The sequence below is a fragment of the Crassostrea angulata genome, chromosome 9 (genome assembly GCF_025612915.1).
Source record: "Crassostrea angulata isolate pt1a10 chromosome 9, ASM2561291v2, whole genome shotgun sequence".
In the NCBI taxonomy this organism is placed as follows: domain Eukaryota; kingdom Metazoa; phylum Mollusca; class Bivalvia; order Ostreida; family Ostreidae; genus Magallana; species Magallana angulata.
Window position 1 is genome coordinate 5,169,327 of NC_069119.1, and position 13,695 is coordinate 5,183,021.

At 33.3% G+C, this 13,695-nt stretch overlaps 1 protein-coding gene across 2 annotated transcripts; it reads left to right on the plus strand.

Moving 5' to 3' along the window:
* Positions 1-576: 576 nt before the first annotated feature.
* LOC128164020 (PAT complex subunit CCDC47-like) lies at positions 577-12,490 on the plus strand. 2 transcript variants are annotated; one of them, XM_052827737.1, is made up of 14 exons: positions 577-651; positions 1,868-1,981; positions 2,283-2,410; positions 2,862-2,978; positions 3,661-3,835; positions 4,124-4,308; positions 4,725-4,826; positions 7,443-7,550; positions 7,849-7,931; positions 9,414-9,472; positions 9,708-9,817; positions 10,275-10,442; positions 11,149-11,218; positions 12,170-12,490. In XM_052827737.1, the coding sequence occupies exons 2-13, from the start codon at positions 1,870-1,872 to the stop codon at positions 11,215-11,217; spliced, it is 1,416 nt and encodes a 471-aa protein (XP_052683697.1). In that variant the 5' UTR covers positions 577-651; positions 1,868-1,869; the 3' UTR covers position 11,218; positions 12,170-12,490. The 2 variants fall into 2 exon arrangements, with proteins under 2 accessions (XP_052683697.1, XP_052683696.1); XM_052827736.1 differs by lacking the exon at positions 577-651 and having other exon boundaries at positions 1,786-1,981.
* Positions 12,491-13,695: the final 1,205 nt, after the last annotated feature.

Genomic DNA, 13,695 nt, shown 5'->3' on the forward strand with positions numbered 1-13,695 from the left:
AATATCAGAAAAGTCTAAATATGAAGAGTTCAGTTTTACCTTACAAAATCTCTAAAATCCATGAGCTTCCGGATCTTAGCCCCCCTGGACCCCCCCCCCCCCCCAAAAAAAAAAAAACTAAAAGGAAATGTTTCTTTGTACATGTATTTCTGCAAGGGAGATGGTTTGGATTGGATTTCTGTAGGTTTTAAATCTACAAACCTTTAAATTATAAGTCATTTTATTTCAAGTATAATTACGAGAAGAAATATCACAAAAGTCAAAACTTAAAGACTTCATTTTACTAAAAAAAACTGGTGCCCCTCAAACTTCGATTCCTGGGGATCTCTCTCTCTCTCTCTCTCTCTCTCTCTCTCTCTCTCTCTCTCTCTCTCTCTCTTCTCTCTCTCTCTCTCATTACAAGATTTGCCTTTCAGAGTGGTGAATATATTTTTGATATATTATTATCACGTTTGAACGTGTATTATAAAAACAACTCATTTATGTGACGGTGCATATATGAATTTCAAAGTAAAATTTACGTTTTCCGGATTAATTTACCGCAACTAGGGTGGTTCTAGTATTTAGAATTATCATTGGTTTGGAAACGAGGCTGTTGATGGGAAAAAAACGACGCACTGTCAGGGCACGCGTCGAAAGTCATCTTTGAAGGTAGAGAAAATCAAAATATATTTTTATTTTCGTAAAGAAAACCTTAAGTAATGCTTTCGACCATTGATTACACCAGTAAACGTTCTACAATGGTAGGAGAAGAAAATGAAGCAACCGGTCAATTTTGCTCGAATTTCCTCAATATTCCTGTCACGCATCTCGCGTTTGGAAAGTGGAAATATATTTACGACCAATAAGTTTCCATATATTGCGTCTGAAATTAGAGTTTCGGACATTTACAATATTTGTCAGATCACTTGCAACAGTTCCTTGCTTTTATTCTTTAAAAAAAATACTCTTGTGATGATTTGTTACACTTATAGTATAGATATAGATCATGTTGATCCTCATACATCCTCATATCCTCATTCTGGGAAAAAAGTTTAAATATGAATTTTAGATGAAATTTAAAAATTTTGATATACTTAAAAATATGTTATCGTAATTAATGATCATTTTTGAAATACCTTATAATAGGGAATGAGAATTTAGTTTATGAATTTAAAAAACGCACAAGCATGACATAATTGATCAATGACAAGACATCAAAATTCTAACGAATAAGTTTAACAAAAAATGTGTAATGTATTTGAATGCGGTGATTTAGATTAGTCTGGGACATTTGCATTGTCAGTGTTTTCCCCAGGCCGTTTTTGCATAGTGGTACTGCCATGCATTGAAGATCCCCCGCCATGCATCACACAGTGCCACCATGCTTGCCGATATGCACGCTTATTTTAAAGCAAAAAATCTTAATTATTTCACATCCTAACAGTAATTAAAAGATATAAAATTGTACTCTGTTCAAACTTCATAAAAACGCTTGCACCCGCATAGTGTGATGCTAACTTCAACATTGATCTCAGCAAGGGGGCACACGTGATAAACAGTTAAAGGACCTAGCTAATGATTGGGATGTATTTAAACTAAGTTTATTTATCGGTAATAAAAGTAAGGACTAACAGGGATGTGATCACTTTTTGTTTTTAACATAGTGTGGTTTTTTTACATTGATCTGAATTTTCCCAGATCTAAAAAGCACAATGCCCATTGGATGGTTTTAGCTTGGTTTTGATATGCTTGAACTGTTTAATTGGTGTAAGGATATTAGAATTTCTGACTTAAGAAAATTTTTAAATATATTCAAATATGAAAAAATTACCATTAATTGGAGTAATACACAGAAACAATGTCACATGCTTATTTTTGGCTGTAGGTATGATGAAGCTGTGGGTGTTATTATGCCTGCTGGCTTGTCTCACTCCACTGACGGCTAGGCAACAAGATGTCGAGGTCGACGATAACGAGTTTGCTGAATTTGAGGATGAAGGTAAGAATGCTGAATTTGTCCCTTTCCTGGTGAAAAGAATGACTTTGAAAAATTCTTTGAGTTGCATACTCATAATTAAGATATGAAAATTTTTCACATTGCTATGAAGATGAAACTATACTGTTTAAACTTGAAAGTTAAGTTAAAGAAATCTTGCCAAATTGAAATTAAAGAAAACGAGATACACCATATACCTTTGTTAGCTTTTTCAGTCATATAGTATGATATGGTTGTTAGTAATATAAATATAATTATTAGTGATTTCCAATTCAAAATTAATGCCCAATTATATTCTTTTCAGAGGAATTTGTGATGGAGACAAACAATGAAAAATCGGAACAGGCTGCTGGGAACACAAATAAACCGACCAGTCAAGATCAAAAGAGTGCATCCGTGGAGGACCCAGAGGAAGAGGAAACCACTGTAGAGGTATAAATCTTCAAATAGAATGCTGCCGTCTTTCTTTGTCAAACAACATTACTCTAGATATGTTTCTCAAGACAGAGATTTTGATATGACAGGCTGATGTTTTTATTCTTTTCTTAAAATTTTAAAAAGGGACAATATTTAATGGTGTTTTTTTAACTTTAAACTGAAATTATATTTACAGGTACTATGCCTATTGCAATTTACGTATTAAATTTAAATATTCAGTAATTCTTCTTTTCAAAATAGCAAAAATATAATTTCGAGAAGCAGAATTTGATGCAATATAGTGGTAACAGAGAAACTAAACATTAAATATTTTTTGCTTTTTGGTTGGAAAAGTTTTTGTTGTGTTGATTTGTTTCATCCTCAAAATTTTATTGGAGTGTACTTGAACAACTGGTATAACATCCTATGGGAAAACTCACCCATTGGAATATTCTTGACATTGTAGACAGAAGATGAAGAGTTTGAGCACTTTATTGATGAAGACGAGTTCGAAGGTTTTGAGAAAGACAAAAGCCAGTCCAGTAAATCTAAGGAAGGACAACCAGAGCTCAAAATGGCTGACGTAAGGAGTTCGCCCAATGGGATATTATTGCCCAATTGGGATATTATACCCCAAATGGGATATAAATTTGTTTTTTTTAAATTTGATGTCAAATTGGTAATTTCCTGAACATTTGTGTTACAGAAAAAATTATTTACATTTGTTTCAATTCATTTATTCTGATGCAGATTTACCATATTTTTACCAAAATCAAACATTTCTAAAAAAAATTTACTTCAAATTTATATCCCAATTGTTATAATACCCCAAATCTGCTGTTATATCCCATTTGGGCAATTAGTCCCAACCAAATTAATATATTAATACATGTCTGATTCTGATTTTTATAAGATTTTTTCTTTATTAACTCAAACGCTGAGCATTTAACTAGATATTCATTATAATAGATTCAAAAGAAAATAACATGAAAACATTTGGGTTATAATAGGCTAAACTGTAAATGAAACACATGATCATTTATTTTATAATGGAGAATACGATTTTTAATGCAATCTGACCATATAGCGTTTTCTGATAATTGTGGATCATCAACTTGATCTTGCTGATCTTTTATTGCACAATGCATTTAATAACATGTAGGTCATCACTCTTCAACAGCAATCACATTACCACTGTTTAGATGTGTAATTACTGGTATTTAAAATTCGGTCATCAAAATGGTTAGCTACTGTATATTTTACAGGTGCCTGTCCACCTGCGTACAAACTGGGACAGTTTCTACGTGGAGATCCTGATGTTGGCCGGACTAGGGGTCTACTTCCTGAACTTCCTGCAAGGGAAGAGCAAGAATCACAAGCTGGCTCAGTCATGGCTGAGTGCCCACCGCGACATACTGGAGCAGAACTTCAGCATCGTCGGTAAGAACTTACAGGTTTTGATGATTTTACACTGCCTTGCCTCTATTTATTGACTTTCTCTTCCTGAAGTTTTCAAAGACCATGACTTAAAAAATGTAGTTCAATTTTTAATTCTGCTGAGCAAACTCTTGATATTAGAAGAAATCATCAATTATAACCTTAATTCATGATCATTTAATAAAAAACTCGAAGAACTACATGCACAAAGTAATTGCTGTTTGCTCTGTCAATAGTGTAAAAGATTAATTACCACGAACAACATCCTTGCCATTTGACCTTCATTTGTAGGAGATGATGGCACCTCCAAAGAAGCCTCGTCAGGCACACTGATGAAGGAATCCGAGAATGTCTACGCTCTCTGGTGCAGCGGTAGGACGTGTGTGGAAGGCATGCTGGTGGAGCTTAAGTTCCTGAAGCGACAGGACTTGATCAGCTCAATATCCAACATGCTCAAACCCTCCTCTGATCAAATTGTAAGTATATGTATTAGTAACCATTGAGATGGGATGGGTTTCATTTATATTGGTACCTGGATAGCTCTTTATGGGTTTCATACATATTGGTCCCTGATTAGTTCTACATCCAACATGCCCAAGCCCTTCTCTGATCAAATTGTAAGTATATTAGTAACCATTGAGGGGGAATTAGTTTGTATCTTAGGCTTTACTACCGTACTTTAATTAAAGTGTGTATAAGAGATCAGAATTCTATAATAGGATTTTCATTTTTGTAGGTTTAGTAATTTTTTATTTCATGTTTTATTATTGTTTCCTTTATTAAGAATATACCTTTAGGAACAAATAAGGGATCCACATAAAATTCAATTATCATGGTTTGTAATTGAACAAAGTGGTTGCAGGTACTGTATAATGAATTTTTTATTTAACAGGCGATACAGGTAGATTTGGAACCCAAGGTCATGGACAAATTTGTGTTTGCCATTGTTCAGAAGAGGAGCAGTGGAAAACTCCACAAGGAATTGCTGGATCTGGTAAGTTAGTGTTACGTAATGATCTGTGAACTAGTTTGTCTGGTAAGTACTGATCTGGTAAGTTATTGTTACGTAGTGATCTGTGAACTAGTTTGTCTGGTAAGTACATGTACTGATCTGTAAGTTAGTGTTAGATATTGGTAATTTTAGTAATTAATGTGAGGAACTGGTACATTTGGCAAGTTAGTTTTAAGAACTGGTACATGTATATCATTATATGAGGTAAGTCATACCTGTTAACCCTCCCGCATTGCGGGGGAGACTCCCGCAAAACGGCCTAAAAATCTAAGATCTCCCGCATCCAACCTATCTCCCGCGCGGGAGACAAATTTCTCCCGCAATCGTAGTTGTCTTCCCCATACCACCCCCCCCCCCCCCCATTCTGAATCTTTACATGCAAATTCCAACAACCACTGCGGGTTTTTCTACGATTTTCAGCTCAAAAAGCTGCTGTGTAGCTTGAATATATCAAAATCCATCCAAGTACTGTCCACCGTGATCATAGTATGACATGTTATAGCCCAGTTTACTTTTTACGATTACTTCCGGTTTTGACTTAAATCAGTTACGTATTTAGTTATGCATAGGCCTTATAAAAAAAATAAGAGAAAGCTTAAAACATCTTGATTTTACTCTGTAACACCAAAGAAAACAATAACAGCCAGTGGTGTCACTTAAAGGCCGAACATTTTACAAACGCCCCCTTTTTTACCTGTACAAACTTCAAAATGATGCCGCTTGTCAATCAAGTTTGAAACAATAGCACCCAGTTTGATTGACGTGATCGTCCGAGCGTGATCGTGCCAGGTCCGCGGATTTCTGTTTACTAGCAATTAACAACGTTATCTTTGGTATCTTCCGTCATGTATTAAAAGGGGGAAAAGAAAATTGAATTTTTAAACATTACCAGTATTAAAATTGGATGAAAAATACTTATTCAGTGATTGAAAATACGCACAATTCTTATTTGAATTACGTTGAATGTGTGTGACCTAATAAATTCCACGAAAATCCATGGACAGCTCCAAAACATATAAAATTTTCTTTTTACAACAAACGTACAATATGCTACTAAAGCTATATTTACTGGTAAGAAGTTGGTGCATGTAAACGTCACTCCATGGTAAACGAACTCCATTAATTGTCGACGTATAATGGCTGTCTTTACATTCCACATTCTTACTGATCGTATGGTTTTCTTATACAATTATAATTGTTAAAATTAACTTTTTAAACAATGTCAAGTGCTAAACACAATGTACCGAGTTCTACTTTTATAGCAGAATCAATTTACTGCATTTTTTTTTCAATTGTGCTTTATTTACGTGTGCTTAGAGAACATTCAGAAGACACATACCATTTCCGTATAAAATCGCTTATTGTGGTCATTAGAACAATAAGATATTTAAACTAAGGCCAATTCTGACTAATTTTTTATTTCCTGTGTATTAATTTGCTTCCTGTGTATAGCGATTAGCAGCGTTCACGGCCACAGGTAGACTGCAAGCCCTGGAGGCTTTCACACCTCTAATAATTAAGCCCCGCCCTCACCTGAGATTTACCACCCGGTAAAAATGTTCGGCCTTTAACAGGTGCACAGGTAAAGCACCCAAGCCACGTGCAGTGAGTAGTGACTAATTCTGTCTGGCCAGCACGGTCGGTAAAAATCAAAGTGAGTTTGGAACTGAGTGTTTATACATTCAAGCTACCAATAAAGTGAAGCTGGAGGAAAAAGTGTTAAAGAATTTCACAAGAGTTTTTAAAGTTTATAGTACCGGTACTATGAATTACAGGGATGCTATAGACATTACAACAGAGGTCATTTTTAGATGATACTGAAGAAATACATGTTGTTTTGTGAATTAAAAATCTATCCTATATATAAGGCCAAAAATAATTTTAATGAATATTATTTTCTGGTATTTTCTTAACTGTGTTTCACTACAAATTCAAAATAGGCAAGATAAATTTTCTGTGTTCACCCTAGATGTCAGCATGCAGTGATGGTTCAATACTGAACAATAAGAAGACTTGTTATAATATAAAAAGTGGCAGTATTGACTTCTTGTATTGTACCATGCAATCAAAAAAAATAGTTTTCTGAACATGTACAGCAACACAAGTTGTAATTGCACACTGGTAGTCATAGAAATAATATAATTTAAAATGATTGCAAATGCATTAATTACAATGGTAAAATAAGGTATCTAACAGTATTTTTAATATATATTTGCATTTCACGTGAAAAAACGTCGTTTACGCAAAATCTCCCCCTTAACCAAGTTGGTAAGGGGGAGATTCTCCCACATAGCAGCTTTGAAAGGTTAACAGGTATGGGTAAGTTTGTGTAAATTACTGAGAAGTCTTTTAAGTAAATTACTGGTATATCAGGTGAGTTAGTGTTAAAAGAATTTTTATTTCTGAAAAGTTAATATAAAGTACTGGTAAGTTAATATAAAGTACTTTAGTAAGTCTAGTACATGAAAGAGTTAAGTAATGCTGCATTTAGTAAGTTTCTCTGTTTAAACTATTTCACTGTTCGCATTGAATAGCATTGATATTTTTTAATGCTGTTTTTCTGTGGATGGATTTGATAGTTTTAAATGCAATTTTCAGAGTCAGTTCACAGAGAAGAAGAATATGGATAAGAAGCTCGACATTCCGACCTGTTTTCAAGTCCTCAGCGAGATCATGGAGGCCACAACAGCTGTGCTGGACAAAAAGGTACTGTAAGAACTGAGAAAAATAGCTCTACTGTAATACTGTGTCTGTAGGCGATATTACCAAGTGAACAAGAACAGAAATAATGTAAGCAAAATAAACCGTGAAACTGCCTTAAACGGCACAAACTCGACATTTCTATCAACAATCGAACATACTTTTTGGTTGAAATCCATTTGTTTTGAGATCTTTTTCTATTAGACTAAAAAACCTTCAGTTCTATAATATATGTCTTCTCTACAGGTGTGCTATAATATAAGTCTTCTCTACAGGTGTGCTATAATATAAGTCTTCTCTACAGGTGTGCCAGGTCCTACAGAAGTACGAAGCCTGCGTGGAGTACATCCACTTCTCTGACCAGTACTCAGGAATCAAGTCCACGGAGTAAGTACTTCTCTTTACTACAATATTATTAGGTCTTTCCACCTTTCAGGTGAAAGACCTTTTGTATTTCTTATGTTTTTTATTTTTTTTCTTCTCTTTTTTTCCAGGGACAGCTTTTTTATTTCAAGAGATATTAAAACAATTTTTTCTTTATGTTATTGGCCATTTAAAGTTATGGTACCAAATGACCCTGTTCCTGATAACTCCCAGAACTTACAAAGTTATTGCCCTTGTGTACGAAAAGCTTGTTATCGCTACTCCTCTGAAACCATAAGAGATAGAAACTTGGAACTTTTACCAATGTCTTCAGTACACTTAGAGAGTTATTCAATCTATTCATACCGAGATAATTTGAGCCCCCCTTCTAGTAGTTATTGCCCCTGAAAGTATTTACATTTCTATAAAATCACTTCCAACTTTTTTATTATTTGTCATAGAGACTTTGGACCACTTGGGATGGAAGCGTCTACCTTGGCCGAACAAAATGACATAAAGGTCAAAGGTCAAGGTCATCTGAAAATCACTTAATTAATGAGTTTTTAGATCTCTTTTGTTTAGGGTGGTAAAAAAAAACTTTTTCATGGATGTAGTAGGACATCTTAAGACATTTCAAAATATAACCCTTTGACCCTTACCATGTAACAATTATAGAGTTATTGCCCCTATTGTACAAAATAATTGTTATCGCTACTCCTCATTAACCGTAAGAGATAGAGACTTGAAACTTTTACTAATGTATTCAGTACACTTAGACGCTCTTTCAATCTATTCATACCGAAAAGGTCCAAAGTCCCTTTCTAGCAGTTATTGCCCCTTAAAGTTTCAAACATTCAACAAAAAACACAAAAACTTTTGAATAAATAATCATATATACATTGGACCACTTGGTATTGAAGCGTCTACCTTGACAAATGAAAATGACATAAAGGTCAAAGGTCAAGGTCAAGCAATAAAAATTTGCAAACTTAATCGTTTGACACTTTTTTATTAAGTAACGCAGAAAAAATGCTTTTTTCTATTGAAGCAATCTTATTTCAAACATAAAAAATAATGAGGTGGAAAGACCTCTAATTGTTCGAGAACAATTAGTCTACTAGTTATAGTTTGTAGTTCTTGGTCAGGCCAGAAAAGTCTCATGTTTAGCCTCTGTGGCATACACCCCTACCCCTCTCCAGGGAAATAACTCATATATTCACTTTTAAGTCCAAAAAATAAATGTTTAGTTGTTTTCCTTTTCAAATTTACCAGTAAAAGTATATATAACCGGCTTACTGCATTTTTTTTCAAAATGTTTGGTCCAAGAAACTGAACATTAATTTTTGGGGCCTTATTTGGGAAATCTTAAGAAGTGTTGCCTGTAGATTTCTCTGAATTAACTAAAGAATCATGTGAAACAGTGAGAGTATTAGCAAGGAATGATTGAAGAAGATTCGGAATATTTTTTATATGTCTTGTATCAATGCATTCTGTTTTTGTTTTCAGTGACAGCCAGCCCACTAAGTTGCCTCAAGTGAAACCAGTCCTGATGTTTGTGTTCAATGGTAAACGTTTCATTCGTTTCTATCCTGTATTCATTGTAAATCTCCAGTTTTATAATGTTTATTGACAACATATTTAACTATTGGATAAGTCCAGATTATATAATTCATAACTCAATTATTATATTTTTTGTTAGGTTATTGAAAAATTACTTTATAATTATATAACTATGTATTTTTTCAACAAGCAACATATCTAATTCTGATTGGTTCCAGTAATCATCCAATCATTTTTCAGTACCTGGTAAGGGGAAGAGCAAGCCATCCGACATGGAGTCCATGAAACCTCTGCTACAGATGGTGTTTCACTGCATTGACAAAGTCAGCCGCCTCCAGCTCAGCAGAGAGGTAGGCTCAATCCAGCTTATACTGTAAACGTATTACATTTAGCTGTGTATTCTATTCAACATTTTTGGCTTGTGGCTTCCACTCGAGTACATCACTAAATGCCATGCAATCCAATTCACTTCTGTAACATGAATTGAGATCAGGCTTAAATTTTACTTGTTAATCCATTATAATTCTCTTATTAGAGAGAGATATACTAGCAATCTAGTTTTTCATACACTATGAATCAATATTATTACATGTTTGATGAGGTTTGAATGTTTCTTGCCAAATAAGCATAGTTCTCTCAAATACAGGGTTTTGGAGGTGTAAAGTTCAACAACTTGGGAGGATTTTCTATTAAAAATTGGTTGATACATGTATTTCTATATCTTCAGCTTCTCTGTTAATGAACCATTGATATTTCTATATCTTTAAGAGTTTCAATTAATCAACAATTAATATTTTTATGTCGCAGGCCAAACAGAAAGCAGAAAAGAACCGACAGAAAGCAGAGGAGGAATATGAGCGCCTGACTCACAGCCAGCGACAGGAAGCGGCCCAGCTACGCCGCGAGGAAAAAAGACGTGCAGAGAAAGAGCGACTCCTGAACGAGGAGGATCCGGACAAAGCTCGCAAGCTGGAGGTGCGCTTCATAGTTTATTATAAAGTCATTGATATACATGATCTTATAAATGATTGCCAAAAAATCATTTAAACAATTTATTCCATACTTTTTCAATCTAATTCTTAATATTTTACTGGTTTTAAGTAAAAAGTAGCTGATTAAAGAAGCGGATGAATTATTAGCAGTTTAAATTTGTTTGTGAGTTAATAGTTCACATGTAAAAAGCAGCTCAGGAAGTTGAAGTTAGTTTCCACTCCTTCTCAATATTCTTTACAGTTACCAGTTATGTTCATATTTCAATAAATGCAATGCTCACATGAAGATATTTTATTAAATTATTGAAAAGTTTTTCAAACAAATAAATACAAATAAAAATTTTAAGCTTTTTTTTTTTTGCAGTATTAGATAAATTACATAAAATGCTAATTGATGCAGTAGAGTGCATCATCAGGTATATGTATAGATATTTCAGCAAAGTGATTACTAGTTGAAAAACATTAATGAAAATATTTGATTGGATGCATTACATTAAATCCAAGTGCTCAATGTTCTAATGAAAATCTCAATATTTTTGACATCACAGTAGAATCCTAATAAAGTTAAAGCAGACAAATTGCAATATATCTAAGACAGTGTTATTCTGATTTCAGCAGGAGATGTGCTAGCAGTTCTTGCTTGAAATGAAAAAAGATTAGATTTTCCAACTCATTTTTAATATTTTCAGGAAAGAGAAAATCGCAGGGAAATGAAGCGTAAACAGCCGAAGATGAAAATGATGAAAGTACAAGGCTGAGGTAAATACCTTAAACTGAAAATAAGTTATTAATATATATATTTGTTATACTTTCATGTTAAATACTGAAATCTGATTGGTTAAGACGCAGTTAATAATATTTACTATTACCCTCAGCGTTAGCAACGCACTTGGCAACGGGTAACATGAAAAAATGTTACATGCGCAAAAATTATGCGCGTACGGTTCGCTGTAGAATTCACGTTATTCCTATATAAAAGCAGTAAAATTTTCTTAAAAATTTTAAAAAAGACATTCAGTATAACAAAATAAATAGTGCCTGTTTGGGAGGATAACAGTTGAAATTGACACCCCTCGAAAACCATTGTCAACCTCCGCTTCGCGTCGGTTGACAATGGTTTTCGAGGGGTGTCAATTTCAACTGTTACCCTCCCAAACAGGCACTATTTATATAATATAAAGCCCTTATTCCTTAAACTGAGAATAGGTTATTAATAAATAGTATAAATTCCTTATTCCTTTAAAAAATAATCTAGAAATCATTTTGCAGGATATTTTCTTCAAATATTAATAGATAGTGAATGAAATAAAATTTTAACTAAGTCTACGTTAAAGAGGCATGACCTGTTTTCAGTTGAAAAGTATTTATTATAACAAAATGCCATGTTCTCTACTTGAGCTGCATCAACAGAATAACAATACTTCTTGTGGTATAAAACTAAATCTAAAAAATAAATATTAGCAGTGAAGAACTAAATATGGTGGCATATGCTACTTCACCAAAACTAGTATGGGTTATTCCCCCCTAACTACGCATATAGAATTAACCTACAGTGTATTAATGCTGTACTAAGTTGAAAGTAAAGCAAAGAACTACTGTTTAAGAAGAAATACTGTTTGGCAATTCATTTAGTTTTTTGGATACTGGTTACAATCTTTCAAGCTCTTTCGATCCAAAAAAATCTGATCCCTTTTTTTTCTTTATTTTCAGACAGTCTGATTTTGTGCAATGGAGAAGTGGTAGAGACTATTAATAATATAATATTTTTTAACTTGTCAGTGAGTGAATGTATGTATGTTTGTATAAGCTAGAGTGGCAAAATGATCAATAATTACAGCTTTTATGACTGTGTCATGTAAAGAAAAGTTTATGAATGGTAGTACGAAACTTTTTAAAATAACCTTAATTTTATAAAAAATTTATGACTTGTAGTTGAGTGCATTTCATGATAAAACTAATGCAATGATATCATGCTCTATTTGAGAAACTTTCATGTTCACACACATTGCAATAAAATTGTGTTTTTAAAAACATTGTATTTTTTTCATTTCAATTGCTGTAGCATGATCAACTGCTACAGGGGAATTATCAACTGAACTCAATGCAAACAGTTTACTATTTATCTAAGTGCTCACAAGAAAACAGTTACTGGAAACGGACCATATTCAGCATGATATTTGATGGAAATACATATAAATTTCTCAGCATGATACATGTACCGGTACTTTATTTAGCAGGATCGAGATAGAAGTTAAGTGGCAAGAATATGCCTTGAATAGCTGCTTTTAACCAAAGTTGTGGACCAGACATGAAAGTGAAATTGACATACTGTTTACTAATGGAAATAAAGAGACTGATAACTAATGGAGATAAAGAGACATGTTGATTTCATTACACTGTCTAATTTTAACATGCAAACTAGATACTTATGGGTTATCATGTCAACACGAACACTTTTATAAAATTTCAAGTAATGTTCCAATAATTAAAAACCAACCGTATAATTAAGATGGCGGGATGATCATAGCCATATTAAGACTATATCGATCTTTTTTAAATGAAGAGCTTTGTATAAAGATAAAAAAAAAATTCAAATTTAATAATCTAAAATATATCATGGAAATTTATTAACTAATAAATTATTTATGGCCCAAAAAATCATAAAGAATTTTAATAGGTAGCTCTGATGGGTGGTAACAAAAATAAATACTGTAGATTCCTAATTAAATGTGAGGAATTAATATCTTGGTGAAATTGATAGAAGCACTTCTTGCAAATTTTAATATCTCACTTTTATATTTTTCGAACATGTAAACTACTTGAAAGTGCAATTAAAATTTGGCATTCATGATTTTATATTCTAGTAATTTAAAGGAAAATGCGGGAGCGGGTAAATATCTTTATTTCATGGATAATGAATTGATTTCATAAAATTAAGAAAAAATCCATGCCATGGTTTCTTTAAAGTTGTGAATCAAAATCATAATTATAGACAGGTGAGTGTGGTGATTCCAATATATCCCAGCAAGCTTTGTTTGCAGGGGATTTTAAGAAGTTTTTATCTCTGTAAACAAAGTAGAGAATTTAAAAATTTGCTTTTTCCATCATTGTCTAAGTTCTAAAAAGGCTAATGAAGCATAGCAGAGTTAACTCTGAGTGAAAGATTAAAGGGAAATGGAGTGACTGTTACAGGACCGGTAATCAGAATTTGTTTAGTTCTAAAGTTTAAGCAAACT